The sequence below is a fragment of the Chiloscyllium plagiosum genome, chromosome 26 (genome assembly GCF_004010195.1).
Source record: "Chiloscyllium plagiosum isolate BGI_BamShark_2017 chromosome 26, ASM401019v2, whole genome shotgun sequence".
Taxonomy (NCBI): Eukaryota; Metazoa; Chordata; class Chondrichthyes; order Orectolobiformes; family Hemiscylliidae; genus Chiloscyllium; species Chiloscyllium plagiosum.
The window spans coordinates 2,618,090-2,634,621 of record NC_057735.1 but is presented as its reverse complement, the minus strand read 5'-3'; the positions used below and the strand labels follow the sequence as shown (position 1 = coordinate 2,634,621).

General features: G+C 45.4%; 2 protein-coding genes across 7 annotated transcripts in view; one reads left to right on the top strand and one right to left on the bottom strand.

Moving 5' to 3' along the window:
- The window catches only part of magi3a (membrane associated guanylate kinase, WW and PDZ domain containing 3a), a 133,817-nt gene extending 129,961 nt beyond the window's left edge, over positions 1–3,856 (top strand). For 3 of the 4 annotated variants that reach the window (XM_043716342.1, XM_043716341.1, XM_043716340.1), the window contains one exon: positions 816–3,856. In XM_043716342.1, coding sequence (XP_043572277.1) covers positions 816–1,999 — 1,184 coding nt within the window. In that variant the 3' untranslated portion in view covers positions 2,000–3,856. The remainder of the gene's footprint in view (positions 1–815) is intronic. The other variant, XM_043716344.1, reaches the window with a different exon arrangement.
- Positions 3,857–4,688: 832 nt separating this feature from the next.
- phtf1 (putative homeodomain transcription factor 1) overlaps positions 4,689–16,532 on the bottom strand; it is a 39,084-nt gene continuing 27,240 nt past the window's right edge. The window contains exons 10-17 of one of the 3 annotated variants that reach the window (XM_043716346.1): positions 13,394–13,522; positions 11,687–11,959; positions 9,762–9,893; positions 7,399–7,485; positions 6,305–6,460; positions 5,852–5,947; positions 5,328–5,453; positions 4,689–5,152 (exon numbers count right to left, since the gene is read on the bottom strand). In XM_043716346.1, the coding sequence (XP_043572281.1) occupies positions 5,135–5,152; positions 5,328–5,453; positions 5,852–5,947; positions 6,305–6,460; positions 7,399–7,485; positions 9,762–9,893; positions 11,687–11,959; positions 13,394–13,522 (1,017 nt within the window). In that variant the 3' untranslated portion in view covers positions 4,689–5,134. The other 2 variants (XM_043716347.1, XM_043716345.1) reach the window with 2 other exon arrangements.

The window sequence follows — 16,532 nt, the reverse complement described above, 5'->3', positions numbered from 1 at the left end:
ATCTGGGGTAGAGAATTCTGAATATTCACCACTATCTGAGTGAAGCAGTTCCTCCTCTTCTCAGTCCTAAATGGCTTGTTTTTTATTCTGAGACAGACCCTGGTCCCACCCACAGACAGGGGAAACCTTCCTTGCAGCCACTCTGTTGAACTCTGAGTTTTCAGTGTCCATGAGTTTCACCTCTCATTCTGTTCAACTCCAGACCATGCAGGCCCAGCCTCTTTAACCTCTCAAAGGCCAGTCCTGTGATGTGGGAGTTTGGCTACTGTGGAACACTGCCTCATACAGCTAGTCTCCTCTCTCTGATTGGGTTCATGAACCAATTGGTTAAAACATTTTGCCACCCTTTTCTGGTGTCAGTCGTGCGCTATATGTAGAAGTAAGATTCATCCATTTAATTTCCATCAAGTGGGATTGAAATACTTGATATGTGGAACCTCAGAGCCAAGCACCTCACCCATATAAACCATAGAATCTGTGATCTGCTCTCCTCCCTCTCCCCCTTCTCTCTCTCTCTCCCCTCACCCCCTTTCTCCCCATCTCCCTCTTTCATTCTCTCTCGCTCTCTGGCTCGCTCGCTCGCTCTCTCTATCTCTCTCGCTCGCTTTCTCTTCCCCCTCGCCTCCTCTCTGACTGAGGAGGGGTGCACTGTGTGAGGTAGGAAGGGGTTTGATATGCATGCTGAGATGTAGGGTGTATGGGATTATGCATCATGCAGGAGGGAAATGGGATGTGTGTAGTTTTTTATTCTTTATAGTTGATCATATTTGTTTTCTGTCTAGTGTGGAATAATAAATGCTTTGCTTATTTTCCAGACAATTGGGATACCCAGAGCACCCCATATACCAGCCTCCAGGAACTAAACACAGCTGCTGAAAACCAGCCATTGCCATCCAATCCACATCCCAGTCCCAACCCTCATCTCACTGACCCTGCAGAGACTTTTAAACATGAGAAGATATGGAGAGATCATGACTCGCCCACCAGTGCCCAGTGGGCACCCAGACCCCTGGCTGCCGACCCGCACTGGACACCGGCTAGAACTGCGAACCTCACAGGTGGTCAGAATGCTGAGGAAGGAGACGAGTCGGAAATTGTGAAGGACGGGGCAACAAAACCAGATGGAGAGAGTGGGCACAGTCCGAGGCAAGAGCGACTGGCCAGGAATGACGAGGTGTTGGCCACTGGCATCGAAAGCAGGGCCCTGAGCCCTCACAAACATGGCAAGAAGCAAGCTGCTGGGTACCGGGAGCAGTCAGCTAGCCCCAAAAAAAACAAGCAGCAAAGGAGACAGACACCAGATGCATCAGGAAGCCCAAGGAGGGGAAAGTTTAAAGAACAGTCGGAAAGCAACCAGGGCAGCTTCCGGGAAGTCGAAGCAAAGGAAAGGCCAGTAGGCGGTATGACTAGGTCACGGAGTCCAAGAAAGGCCAGCAGGAAGGATAGAGAAGGAAGTAGAGAGGAATTGGACAGTGTGACTCTGGGAGAGAGAGCTGAGAGCAGAGATGATGGGTCCAGCCTAGTTAAAGTGGCTCATTCTAAACAGGTGACTGACCAATCTGAGAGCCCAAACCACAGACACTGCAACAGGAGATATGCTCACCCACCCTCTAGCACTGTGGAGCATTTGGCTAGTGCCTCACTCCAGTGCACTGAGGGGTCCGGAAATACCAGTGACAGGCCTCAAAGAAAGAGACCCACCTCACATGTTGGGGGGCAGGAAACATTGCAACCTCCTGACCTTGGTCAGGGAGCAGGCAGAACCATGCAGGACAGCTCCCACTCTACAGCGATCGAACAACCTAGCGCCTTCAGCAAGAGTGATGATCAGTCAAAGAGCCTGGAACAAAGGAATGCAGAGCATGATATGGAGAGGCATGGTGAGGAAGTCCCCTCCATACAACACTCCAGCCCTGTGCCCAGAACTGGACCTGCTCCAAGAAAAACACAAATAACCCCTGGACCCTGGAAGAAACCAGATGCTCAGAGACCCATGTAACCAAAAGCAAACTTCGTTATATATGTTAAATTATTTTTATAAACTTTTGATTTCTGTTAAGTGTCAATTGCATCTTATTTAAATTTGAGTAGTGCAGTCAGTTTTTTGCATTGAAACATTTTAGTTGAAGTGAAGGATTTTTCAATTTGCTCCATTGTTTGGACAAACTTGTCTGCCTCATAATGGCAATACAGGCTGTGAGACACTCCTGTTTTTATGAACAGATGTTGATTGTGTGCAGTTTACACTTTGTACAACAGTGACCCATTCCTCATACTCTGGCACATTGTCTTTCCAATCACAGCGGTGGTTTCATAGTCCATACTCCCCGTCAGTGCCAGCTTGAACATCTCAACCATAGAGCCAGTGAGTCTTATGGCGTGTGAGCTATCAGAAATTTACTGTCACCAAATCTCTGCCTTTGAAATGAGTTATCACTAACTGGATGTGACGCTGTTGACTAGCGAGTGTTACACTATTTCTGTACAGGTTTGCAATCAACACAGGTTAATGAACTGAACACCTTGGACACCACCCCCATGGCCACTATTTTTTGTGTTACATGGGCCTTTAGCTTTTATTGTCTGTGAATGCCTTTGTGTTCAAAAGCCTGTCTCACATGCTGTGTCTGCTCTCAAACAGCTCACTGTCACACTGTGCATGCATTGCTCTTTGATGTTTTCTAATACTGTACACAAGAAATTTCTTGCAGTTAATCTGGTGCAGTATTCTGACCACCAGAGATTTAGGACTCCTGTCTCCTCTTTGAGTTCTGTAATGTTATCGGGTTCTTCAAGTCCAGATTATAAACTGCTATTCATTGGGTTCTGTAACTTGTTTTGTGTATGTTTCATTAGACTACCAATCAGTGTAAAATATTTTGTTTTTCAGTGATTTTGATGCAGTTTATAAACATCTTCAGTATTTTGAACAAATTCAGTTTTTTAAAAATTATTTTTATTCATATTTTGCATTTCCTGTGCCATTGTGTGTTGGCGTCTCATCATGTTCCTGTTTTGTTTGATTTATGTCTTTTCTGTTCTCCACTGAAATCAGTGTTGTGGGAAACTCTCGACCTTAACTCATTGTCAATAGCAGCAATGGAATATTCTGGAAATGAGCAAGTCAGGTGATAGAATGGATTTCTTGTTTGTCACTTCCCTGTCTCTCTGAATACTTTGTGAAGCCTCTTGAATTTGCCTCATTTCCCAGCTTTCGTTCTGCAAGGTGCTCTCTCCAACCTCGAATCATGTTGCCATTTTTTATACCTTTACCAAGTCACTTAGACTGTCATCCAGGAATGTGCATTGGCCAAAACTGTATTCCATTACCCTGTGAACTGTCAACCCGCCAACCCTTTTTCTAAGAGTGTGTAGGAGATGGAACGGAGACCCTGGACTGTGTGTGGTGAAGGTGGAGTCTTGTGACTATTTTACTGCTGTATTTCATATTCTGTTCATGCCAAGAGTTGAACATTGGAGTCCACGCGAAGGTGGTTTGAAATTCCTCACAATTCATACACTGCTCAGCTCCAGTTTCCACCCCCACACTGTTGATGTCTCATTTTATTTCTTTGTTGGTGCAGTAGACTAACACACATTGCTCCCTCCCCAACATCAGTAATGTTCACAACATCTTGTAGACTGTACAGTACTCATGGCATGGATGCAGTCTTTGAGTAAAGCTGAACAAGCCTTGAGTGTGTTGGTTGTAAATTTTTATACTGTACAGTCTCTATAAATACTGTCATTAGGGCGAGATCTGTAAACCCTCATATTTTTTTAATGTATGACATGAGAAATGCAAATCCTTTGTCATGGTGTTGCACTGTAAAATAAACCTTAACTTTCAATCTCAGCACGTGTTTCAAAACTTTTGGTCAAGATGATGAATAATTATCTCTGCTACAGTATGCTGCATTTCCCACTCTAGTGGGACCATTACATGGCCTGTTTTGTTGTGTTAAAAACTCTATGTAAATGCAAGCTGTTTGAAACCCATGTGACTTGGTAAATTGAGTCAGAGTACTGCACCTTCCGTTCATTCTCCTAGTTGGGTCAGGGACGTTGTTAATAGCCTTGAGTCAGATTAATGTGAAAATCAAGTCTAGCAGAGGTAATTGAGCTTCACGTTCCTCTGTTCCCAAGTCCTCTGTTGTACTGTCTCAGTCCTCAAGTATCAGCTATGGGCTCCGCAAGGGACATTCAAAAAGTTCGAATCTCGCTCCAGCACAAAATCCAGGTTAGAGATTGATTTCGTTCAGTCCAAAATCGGTTTGCTTTCTGGAACACTTATTTCCATGGTTGAACTGGCCAATCACTCTAGGTCTTTTTTTTTTAAAAAGAAAAAAAGTGCTGTTGGTTGTTTTGGGTCACTGGTGATGATGCTATATGTAAATTCAAATTCTTTCTTCACATTACAATGAAAAACTAAAATGAATGAATTGGATGTAAGCTTTATTTGGAAATAAATTATACAGTTAAATACAGCAGAAAAATAAATTGATCTAAAGAGTGCATACTGACCTAACTCCCTGATAAAATACATGATTTTAGCAGCAACATGGATATTATATTTTATTTTATAATGTCAGTCTTAAATTCCAGCTTTGCAGATGAGCATGGTAATCAGACCTGACCTGTACCTGGATAAGAGTTACAAGTTGAGGAAAGAGTTGGGTGATATTTTAAAAAAAAACAAAACGCTGGAAATCAAGTCGTCAGGTACCAGCAAGGAGCAGAGAAAAGCTGTTCATGATTCAGGTTGAGACCATCTTTCATCAGAACCAGAGAAAAGACTGAAATATAATCGAATTTAAACAACTGAGAGATGTTCTGCAACCACATTCATTTACTCTGATCTGTTGCAATTGTTTCTGTGTTACTGTTTGTAGCATCTGCTAGGGAGAAGGCTGGTGACAGTAGAAGAAGAAAAAAATACTAAATGGCTCCCTTGAGCTTACTTGACTGTTCCTGCCCTGGTGTCTCCCTCTCTGTTGTCCAGGGGGCCATGACCCATGCAGTTCAATAGGAGAACCTCCCCATTCCACACTCCCCAGCAGATTTGACAGTCTCCCATCTGTATGCACACATTTCTTCAGCCTCCTTTTCTTGTGACTCCAGTCAAAGCCCAAGGTCATTTAATCTTCCACAGCTGGGGAAAAGGAAAGAAATAGAGTGTAATTCACAAGTACTCAAAGAATCAGCAGCAACTGAGTGGGTGAGGAACTGGAGGGCTAAATGCCTTGCAGTCTAAGGGAATGGGGGCAGGAGAGAGCACCTGGAGAGGGTGGTCTGTGTTGACATTTGTTTGGGATGGGGTAACTCACCCTGAGGTTGAAGCCCAGCAGGTCACTGATGACTCCAGACACTGCTGACAGAATGACGACCCGTGTAATGTTGTACAGCAGAGGGTTCATAGTCAGTCCGTACACCCGGAATGGAGAGTCCAACTCCTGTGGGGGAAGGGAGAAGCACAGCACTGACCTGGTGGTGATAATGCTCCCAATTCCATCTGCACATCTCACCCAGACTTCTTGTAGAGAAACAGCATCCTCAGACACTTCCTGTAGCAGTCCATTATTCTGGTGAGCCAGTGAAAGCTAAACTACTGTTCAACTGTGTAAAGAATGACAGTATATTCGGCACTGTTCTTAACTAGGTAATTAATACTGGTGCTATCTGTCCTGGACAGCAAGTCCCCTCACAAATACCACCTCTGACAATGTGGTACCCACTCAGTATTACTCTTCCCCTCCCACCCCCCGGCAGTGTGGCATTCTGTCAAGTGAATGAGGGAGATGAAATGGAAGAAGTAATGTAGGAGAAAGTTTGAAAAATGGGACTTGCTCACCTTCAGTAATTTTGTGGCAAGTTTTAGCACATTGTTCACGATGGAGAGCTGTTCCTTCTTGTTGGGTTTCATTTCCATTTTTAAATACAAGTTGATCTATTGAAGGGAAGACGAGGCATTGATAAGAATTTACTGCAGACTGCCAATACAGCCCCATCCCTCAGAGCAAAGCCAATTTTGTTACCTTTCTGAACACTCGCAGCAAACCTGCTGAAATTATATAAACAATTCCTGCATGTCTCTATGACTCTGTGAGAAACAGTTGAGCTGAGCGGTATTAGATGGTCTAAGAAACAGGTAAAAATCCAAATAACTGCAGGTGTTGGCAATCCGAAACAAAAACCAAAATCGCTGGAAAAACTCAGCTGTGCAGAGAAATCAGTTAATGTTTCGGGTCTAGCTAACAGTCTCCCCATTAACAGGTTCTGCTGAATAAAAACATTAGGTACATACCTGTTCTGTGAGCAAGATGGAGACATTATTGTATTTCCTGCTGATCTCTGAGCCCAGTGTGACCAACCTTAGCAGGAAAATGGCCAGGGCTGCTCCCCAGATCAGTAGCTCCCAGTTATACAGAGAATCCAGAAAGCTCATGTGGCCATGAAGGATCTTGGAAATGAAGGAAAGAATTTTTGTGTTACGGAAATTGATTCTAATAAACCAATCGCTTCCCCACAAGTCAGGAATGTGACGGAATATTTTCCACTTGTCTGGCTGAGCACAGCTCCACCGCCGCAAGCAGCTCAAAACAGCCTGCTTGATTTATCTAAAAACGAAGGATGCTGGAAATTGGAAACAAAATCAAGTTGCTGGAAACACTCAGCAGGTCTGGCAGCATCTGTGGAGAGAAATCAAAGTTAATGTTTTGGGTCTGATGACCCTTCAGAACTGATGGTAGCGAGGGAAAAGGTTAGTATTCATGCATAAGATGTCACTGGACCTGAAATGTTAACTCTGATTTCTCTCCACAGATGTTGCCAGACCTGCTGAGCTTTTCCAGCAATTTCTACCCTTGATTTACACCCCACCCACAGAAATTTGCTCCTTCTGCCATTCATGCTTAGTAGTAGCAGTGTATAAGGTGCACTGCAGAAATTCACCAAAGATCCTTCACAGTTTCCAAACCTGTGACCGGTTTCACCTAGAAGGACAAGTGCAACAGATAGCGGCACCTGCGAGTTCCCCTCGAAGCCATTGTCGGTGATCACCTGAGAGGGTAGTCGGGGCTTTAATATATTTATCTTAACAATAGTAACTTCCGATAGTGGAGCAAAGCCTCAGTCCTCATCTTCTGCCAGTGCAGCGCTCCCTTGGCACTGCACTGTGGTCATAAATAAAAGCTCCTTCTTGCAATACATTCAGCACAACCTCTCATTAAGGCAACGTACTGGTGCTGCTGGTAATTTGGGCAGGAACTGGGTGCTTGGGGATAGTGAGATTAACGAAGGAGAGAGTGGTTACAAGAATGCAATGAAACAATTCAAGTGAAATCAGAAATGATGATGTTCTCTCTTCTTCAATAAATGGAAGGACATTCTGAATCTTACCTGGGCACAGCAGATGAAAGCGATGGACAGAGTGAGTAAGAACGCTGATGAAACAATGACATCAACCGAGCGTTGTGGGCCCCGCCTCTGTGAGAGTGAGAATGAAGTAAAAGGAGAAAAAGAGAAATAGAAAGAGTTTAGATTACTTACAGTGTGGAAACAGGCCCTTCGCCCAACAAATCCACACCGACCCTCCAAAGCGTAACCCACCCAGACCCATTCCCCTACATTTACTAGTTCACCTAACACTACGGGCAATTTAGCATGGCCAATTCATCTCACCTGCACCGGAGCATCCGGAGGAAACCCACGCAGACACAGGGAGAATGTGCAAACTGCACACAGTCAGTCGCCTGACCTGAACCTGGGTCTCTGGCACTGTGAGGCAGCAGTGCTAACCACTGTACCACCGTGCCGTTCCATCAGACGAGGAAGATGAAGTGTCAGAATGAGCAGAACAGTAAGTGGTAGAAAAGAGTTGGAGAGAGAAAGAGGGATGTTAATTATAGAATCCCTGCAGCATGCAAGCAGACAGTTCAGAACCAAGTCTGCACTGACCCTCCAAACAGCATCCCATCTAGACCTACCCATACCTTATCCCTGTAACCCTGCATTTCCCTGCCAATCCACCTAACCTACAAATCTTTGGACTGTGGAAGGAAACTGGAGCACCCCAGGGGAGATTGTAAGGAGAATGTACAAATTCCACACACTGTTGTCCGAGGGTGGCACTGAACCTGGGTCCCTGGCGTTGTGAGGCAGCAGTCTAACCACTGAGCCACCGTACCATATGTTGTTGACAAGACTGGTACAGATTAAGGTTTATGCGATGATTGCCCAAGAATTTCTTCGGAGTGGCTTTCTTACTACAGACACATATAAGTTATTTTAACCAGAACATGGAAATTCAGCTTCTCCTCCTGGTTTTACTTTCTATAATTCAAACTCTGACCATTACTTTTCTGATGGAGCCAGAGTGGCGTCAGTTGTGAGGGGACGACTTGCTTCTATGAACAGCACATTTGATCACTTTGCAGCTTCCCAGATATACACCTAAGGGACTATTGCTGTCCTCCCAATTGTCAAATTCTCACTCTCCAGGAAGATTCTATCCTGCCTCCAACTCTCTGACTTCCTAATCCATTCTTTTACTCTCATATCTCCATTCCTCAGGCATCTCCCCTCCCCACCCCTCAAATAGTTAGCTCCTCTTTCTCTACACGGCGTCAGGAAGGTTTGGTGTGAAAGGAGCTGAGGGAAATGGGGACTTGGGTCATAAATAACCAGAAAAATTAATTCATCTGGAAATAAAGCTCACATAATCTCCTCTCTCCCGTCTACTATCCATTAACTGAGACAGTTTCAATTAACCTGCTGTTCCAGTCTGTTATATGTGGCTCATTCAATGCTAAAGGCAATTGCGTTTTGACAGTACTCTGTATAATCATTAACCCAATGTAGAAAATAAGAGGTGATGATTCATTATTGAGACTGAGTCCATTGATCAACTTCACCCCAGTCAGTGTGTGTGTACCTGGTCGTTGGTTTGCAACCTTTTCAATTATTTCAATCTGAGCCACTGGGCTCTAGAATGATCTCCGGAACCTTGAGATTCATTCGACAGGGAGCAGGCCTGAGCCGCTTGAATCCAAGGCTGGTCACCTCACTTTGATTTGCTTCAGGCTCTTTCCTCGCTGGCCGAATGGCCACGGGGAATCCTCCAATCCCTTCTCCAGCCTTGACCGATGGATCTGGTGCACCTCCTCTATGGGTATTTGCTTGGTCCTTGCCTGTTACCCTCCTCACAGACTCACAGTGCTGTTGGTGAATCAGTGACAGTTCCCACCACCACCTCGAGGGGTAATTCGGGATGGGTAATAACGTTTGTTAGTGAATCTCACAACTCAAAAGCAAACTGAAAAGAATAATTAATTGCAGACTATTGTGGTGATACAGACACACCTACAGCACACAAATCGAATAATAGAAGCAGACAAAATGGGCTGAATGGTCTTAACAGAATTAAATCTCAGGCCATTCAGCCCATCATGCCTGTGCCTACTTTTTAGTACAGACATTCAATTAATTCTACTTTGCTGTTCTTATTCAATACCTTTATTAATATATTCCATTTGAAGGTTAATCCAATTCACTTTGAAAGTTATTGAATTAGATTCCGCTGCCCTTTCAAACAGTGAGTTACAGATCACGATGACTTCCTAGGTCAAATAATGCTCCTATATCATTTCTGGTTAATTTGCCAATCACCTGAAATCCAAATGTTCTGAATGCCCATCTCCTGCCAGCCGAGCCTGATTTAACAAACTGTGTGTATCGTACGATTCGATGAGTTCCACACTTACCTTCAGGTAGGAACGCAGTGACAGCCACATCTTAATGTTCTGCACCTTCTTCAGCCTAAAATGAGGGATCTCAGACTTACGAGCCTTCCTCGCTGATGTCAGATGGCTGAAGAGCTTGGCAAATAGGAATCGCTATAGAGACAGTGATGAACAAATTAAGGGTTTGACCTTACCTCAGAGTAGGCATAGAAGTACCAGCATTCAATGGTGTTACCATCACTGAATCCCCCACTGTCAACATCCTGGGAGTTACCACTGACCGAAAACTCAACTGCATTAGCCACACACAGTAACTACAAGAGCAAGTCGGACACTAGGAATCCTATGGTGAGTAAGGCTCTTCCTAACATCCCAAAGCCTGTCCACCATCTACAAAGCACAAGTCAGGAGTGTGATGGAATACTCCCCACTTGTCTGGATGGGGACAGCTCCAACAACACTCAAGAAGCTTAATACCATCCAGGAAAAAGCAGCCGTTTGATTAGCACCACATTCACACACATCCCCTTCCTCCACCACCAATACTCTCTATCCATAATTCGCAGAGTCATACAGCTTCGAAACAGACCATTAAGTCCAACCAGTCCATGCCAAACATAATCCCAAACTGAGCTAGTCCCACCTGCCTGCTCCTGGCCCATATCCCTGCAACCCTTTCTTATTCATGTACCTATTCAAATGATTTTTAAACGTTGTAATTGTACCCACATCCACCACTTCCTCAGGAAGTTCATTCCACACACGAACCATCTTCCGTGCAAACAATTTGCCCCTCATGTCTTTTTTAAATCTCTCTCCTCTCACCTTAAATGTATGTCCCATACTCTGGAAATCCCCCATCCTCGAGAAAAGACAACTGCCTATCTATACCCCTCATGGTTTGAAAACTTCTATCGGGACACCTTTCAATCTCCTACACTCCAGTGAAAAAAGTCCCAGCCTGTCAAGCCTTTCTTTATAGTTCAAACCTTTCACATGCTGATAAATCTCTTCTGAACTCTCTCCAGTTTAATAATTTCTTTTCTATAACTGAGCAACCAGAACTGCACAATTTTCTAGAAGAGGCCTTACCAATGTCCAGTACAACCTCAATGTAACTTCCCAACTCCTATACTCAAAAGACTGAGCAATGAAGGCTAAATGTCTTTTTTAACCACCTGTCTATATATGATGCAAACTTTACAGAATTATGTGCCCGCACCCCAAGATCGCTCTGTTCTCCATTAATTGTATAAGCCCTACCTTTGTTTGTTGTACCAAACTGCAATACCTCGAATTTATCCAGATTGAACTCCATCTGCCATTTTTCAGCCCATTGACCAATTTGATCAAGATCGCTTTGTAATCTCAGAAAACCTTCTTCACTGTCCACTATGCCACCAATTTTGGTGTCATCCCCAAACGTATTAACCATGCCTTTTAAATCCTCATCCAAATCATTTATATAAATGACAAACAAAAGAGGACCCAGAACTGAGCCTCCGACAATGCCGTCCAAACCCTCAACCACTCCCATCTAGAAGGACAAGGATCAGCAGATACATGGGAACACCACCCATGGTGTTCCTCTCCAAGCCACTCACTGTTACTGGGTCAAAATCCTGGAAATCCCTCCCCAGTGGCATTGTGGGTCTACCCAAACCGCACGAACGACAGCATTAAGACAATAAAGGCAACAAGCAATAGGAACAGGAGGAGGCCATTTGGCCGCATGAGCCTGTGACACCATTCAATAGGGGACCTGATACAGGTGTATAGGAATGATCTGACATTCCTCATGTCCACATTCCCCATAATAAGGTTCAAGAAGAGAGTCCGCCAACCCCCTTGTCAAGGAGTAACTAGGGTCAGACAATAAATACTGGCCTCACCTACATCCCATGACCGGAAAATAAACGTTACAGAGAGAGTGTGCTGTCACTCACCTGTTTGTATGTTTTCTCTGCCACGCAGAGAATGAAGAAAACCATCCATGTCAGACAGAACCGTTCCATAACATTAATGAGCACCAGGCTGAGCAGCAGTCCATCAGGACTTGTACCACAGGCAACTGTCAGGAACTCCGAGACAGAAGACGACGCCAGCTGCTCAACGTCCTTGTGTTGGAAAAGGCGGAATGCGAAGGGCAGCAAGGTAAGGATCGTTGTCACCAAATATCCCAGGATGCGGTAACCATTCTCCTGCTCAAAGGTACTGGCCTGGAGAGAAGTCAGGAAAACAGCTGCCTGTTACAAAGCAGTGCAAGGCTGGGAAAGTGCGAATAGAAAATAATGTAGGGAAGGGTGCAGAGGAAATTTACCAGAATGGTGTTTGGGATGGAGCAGTTTAACAATGAGGAGAGGCTGGGTAAACTCGGATTGTTTTTTTTAGATCAGACAGCTGAGAGGGGACCTGATAGAGGTGTGTAAGGTCATGAGGAGCATGGACAGGGTAGATAGAAGCAGCCGGTCCCCTTAGCTGCAGGGTCAATAACAAAGGGGGTATAAGTTTAAGATGAAGGGGAAAAGGGTTAGAAGGGATTTGAGAATTAAGGTTTTCACCCAGAAGGTGGTGGAGGTCTGTCTGTGGGGGGGGGGGCGGGGTGTGGGATGCGGTTAAAGCAGGAAACTTCATAATCTTTAAAAAGTACTTGGATGAGCACATGAAAGGCTTTCAGCCAAGTTCTGGAAAGTGGGATTAGTGCAGATAGGTCAGCACAGCCTTGGTGGATCGAAGGGCCTCTTCTGTGGCGTGTGACTATGATTCACACCGTATTACCTTCCCTGGGTCAGCATCCCTTATAGCCCACCAACCACATCAAAAGTCATCCTTAAAACCCCATAAGAGGTAGGAGCAAAATTAGGCCATTCGTCCCATCGTTTGCTCCACCATTTGAGCCTCCCCACTTTGCCAATACGACCTGTCCACCCACCTATCATCTGCAAACTTAACAACAATGCCCTCAGTTCCTTCATCTAGATTGTCAATGTATAATGTGAATAGTTGTGGTCCCAACACTGACCCCTGTGGAACTGCACTCGGCATGGGCTGAATGTAACACTGTATTCTGCATTCGGTTTGGTTACCCTGATGTACCAATGTAAGATATGATTTGTCTGCTGAGCATGCAAAACAATACTTTTCACTGTGTCTTGGTACAATCTCGCAACAATCATAAATCAAATCAAATCCTGAAAAAAGCCTCTTTATCTCCACTCTCTGCCTTTTGCCAGTCAGCCAATCCTCTATCCATGCCAGGACCATGGGGCTCTTAGGGAATAATCCGATGTATATCCAGCCTGGCTTCATCGCTGAAACTCTCCATCCCAGGTGACATCCTGGTGAATCTCTTCTGCACCTTTCCTCCTACTTTGGACCTTTCCCGAAAACCTACTCCATCTACTTTGCCCTTTCCATGTTTCCTGGAACCTTCCGGCTCCTATCCTCCCCTCCGCTTTCGCCCACTCTCCTCAGCTCTTTCCCCAACTCAACCATGACCATCCTCCAGCATGAGTCTTTACACCTCCCACCACCCCACCATCCCACTCTGAGTTCTCCCAGTTCTGGATTTGTCCTGAACAAATTACACTCCAAGCTAATTTCACTCCCGCGTCACAGTCCGCACCAATGTTGTCTTGCCTCGGAAAACGCACCTTCTTCATAATCATTTCACTGATCTCCAGAACTGACATATCAAACTTTTTACAGTCGTTCCCTTCCCAGACGATAGCACTGACCCGCTGGGAGGCTGTGCTGCTGCTGTACAGCCATTGTAAGTGGTTCTGGAAATAAAACACAGCAATTTTAGTTATGACAACTTTTAAAATTTATTCACAGGGTGTAAGTGTCGCTGGCTGTGACAGCATTTATTGCACATCCCTAATTACCCAGAGGGTAGTTCAAGGTTAACTACATTGCTGTGGGTCTGGAGTCACGTGTCGGCCAGATCAGGTAAGGATGGCAGTTTCCTTCTCTAAAGGACATTAATGACCCTAAAGGAAACATTTTATTTTCCCAAATAATGTTCAGCTTCTAGATTTTTACTGAATTCAAAGATCACCATCTGTATCTCTGGAACATTTGTTGGGTCTCTGGATTAACAGTCCAGTGATAACACCACCAGCCATCACCTCCCATCTCTGAAACTGTTACTGTCCAACTCTCTGAAATAAAGCAGGAACCTTCGTCAGTGGATAGGGAACGGTGCACAGGCTGGAGGAGGTGACAGAAATAGGGAAGGAGGTGTAGGGGTCAGAGGAGGGTATAGGGATAGGGAAGGAGGTGTAGGGGTCAGAGGAGGGTATAGGGATAGGGAAGGAGGTGTAGGGGTCAGAGGAGGGTATAGGGATAGGGAAGGAGGTGTAGGGGTCAGAGGAGGGTATAGGGATAGGGAAGGAGGTGTAGGGGTCAGAGGAGGGTATAGGGATAGGGGAGAAGGTGTAGGGGGCAGAGGAGGGTATAGGGATAGGGAAGGAGGTGTAGGGGTCAGAGGAGGGTATAGGGATAGGGAAGGAGGTGTAGGGGTCAGAGGAGGGTATAGGGATGTTGACAGAGATCGGGAGGGGTGTAGGGGCTGGAGGAGGTTACAGAGATGGGGGGGTATGGGGCTGGAAGAGATGATAGAGATAGGGAGGGGTGTAGGAGCACGGAAGTTTACACACTGTCGGGAATCTGGTGTCTAATCTACATCAACCATAAACCTATCGAGTATAGAGACTGTTAAATTATATCATGATGATGCAGTGACCCAGTTCTGGAAAAGGGCAATGGATCAAATTTGGATTAACGCGAGATTCGGTTTTGTCCAAAAATCATCCCTTCCCAGTGGGATAACGGGAAATTTTAAAGGAAGACTTTGTTGGTTGCTCCGTGCTTAGTCAAATCTGCAGCTTGTATCTGACCATCACTTGTCATCTGACTGTGCCATCCATTGACAGAGTTAGAACACAGCAAGGTTGAATTCAGGCCTAGCTATGCCTCACCACTGGAGTTCCCGTTAAAACGATGTGAAACACCTGTGAACATAGCTAATAGATTAGATGCCCTACAGTGTGGAAACAGGCCCTTCGGCCCAACCAGTCCACACTGACCCTCTGAAGAGTAACCCACCCAGATCCATTTCCCTCTGACTAATGCACCTAGCATTATGAGCAATTTAACATGGCCAATTCACCTGCCCTGCACATCTTTGGACTGTGGGAGGAAACTGGAGCACCTGGAGGCGAATGTTGTTTCTCTTTTCAAGAAGGGTAATAGGGAAATCCCTGGCAATTACAGACCAGTCAGTCTCACGTCTGTGGTCAGCAAAGTTTTGGAAACAATTCTGAGAGATAGGATTTATGACTATTTGTCAAAGCATAGTGTGATTAAAGGCAGTCAGCATGGCTTTGTGAGGCTCAGGTCATGTCTCACAAATCTTATTGAGTTCTTTGAGGAGGTGTCAAGACAGGTCGACGATGGTCGAGCAGTGGATGTGGTGTATATGGATTTCAGCAAGGCATTTGATAGGGTTCCCCATGGTAGGCTCATTCATAAAGCCAGGGGATATGGGATACAGGGAGATTTGGCTAGCTGGATTCAGAATTGGCTGACTGACAGAAGGCAGAAGGTGGAAAGTATTCTGCCTGGAGGTCAGTGTTGAGTGGGGTCCCGCAGAGCTCTGTTCTTAGGCCTTTGCTCTTTGTAGTTTTTACAAATGACTTGGATGAGGAGGTTGAGGGGTGGGTTAGTAAATTTGCAGATGACACAAAGGTTGGAGGTGTCGTCGATAGTATAGAGGGCTACTGCAGGCAGCAGCGTGACATTGACAGGATGCAGAGCTGGCTGAGAAATGGTAGATGGAGTTCAACCTGGATAAATGCGAAGTGATGCATTTTGGAAGGTCGAACTTGAATGCTGAATATAGGATTAAAGACAGGATTCTTGGCAGTGTGGAAGAACAGAGGGATCTGGGTATGCAAGTACATAGATCCCTCAAAGTTGCCACCCAAGTGGATAGGGTTGTTAAGAAAGCATATGGTATTTTGGCTTTCATTAACAGGGGTATCAAGTTTAAGACCCGCAAGGTTTTGTTGCAGCTCTACAAGTCCCCGGTGAGACCACACTTGGAATAATGTGTCCAGTTCTGGTCGCCCAATTATAGGAAAGATACGGAGGCTTTGGAGAGGGTGCAAAGAAGGTTTACCAGGATGCTGCGTGGACTGGAGGGCTTGCCTTATGAAGAGAGATTGACTAAGCTCGGACTTTTCTCTCTGGAGAGAAGGAGGAAGAGAGGTGACCTGATCGAGGTGTACAAATAATGAGAGGAATAGATAGAGTCAATAGCCAGAGACTTTTCCCCAGGGCAGGATTGACTGGTATGAGAAGTCATAGTTTGAAGGTATTAGGAGGAAGGTGTAAAGGAGACAGAGGTAGGTTCTTTACGCAGAGAGGAGAAAGTGAGGACTGCAGATGCTGGAGATCAGAGATCCTCCAAACGGACCCCACCACCAGGTATATATTTCCCACCTCTCCCCTATCAGCGTTCCGAAAAGACCACTCCCTCCGTGACTCCCTCGTCAGGTCCACACCCGCCACTAACCCAACCTCTACTCCCGGCACCTTCCCCTGCAACCGCAAGAAATGCAAAACTTGTGCCCACACCTTCCCCCTTACTTCCCTCCAAGGCCCCAAGGGATACTTCCATATCCGCCACAAATTCACCTGCACCTCCACACACATCATCTATTGCATCCGCTGCATCCGATGTGGCCTCCTCTATATTGGGGAGACAGGCCACCTACTTGCGGAACG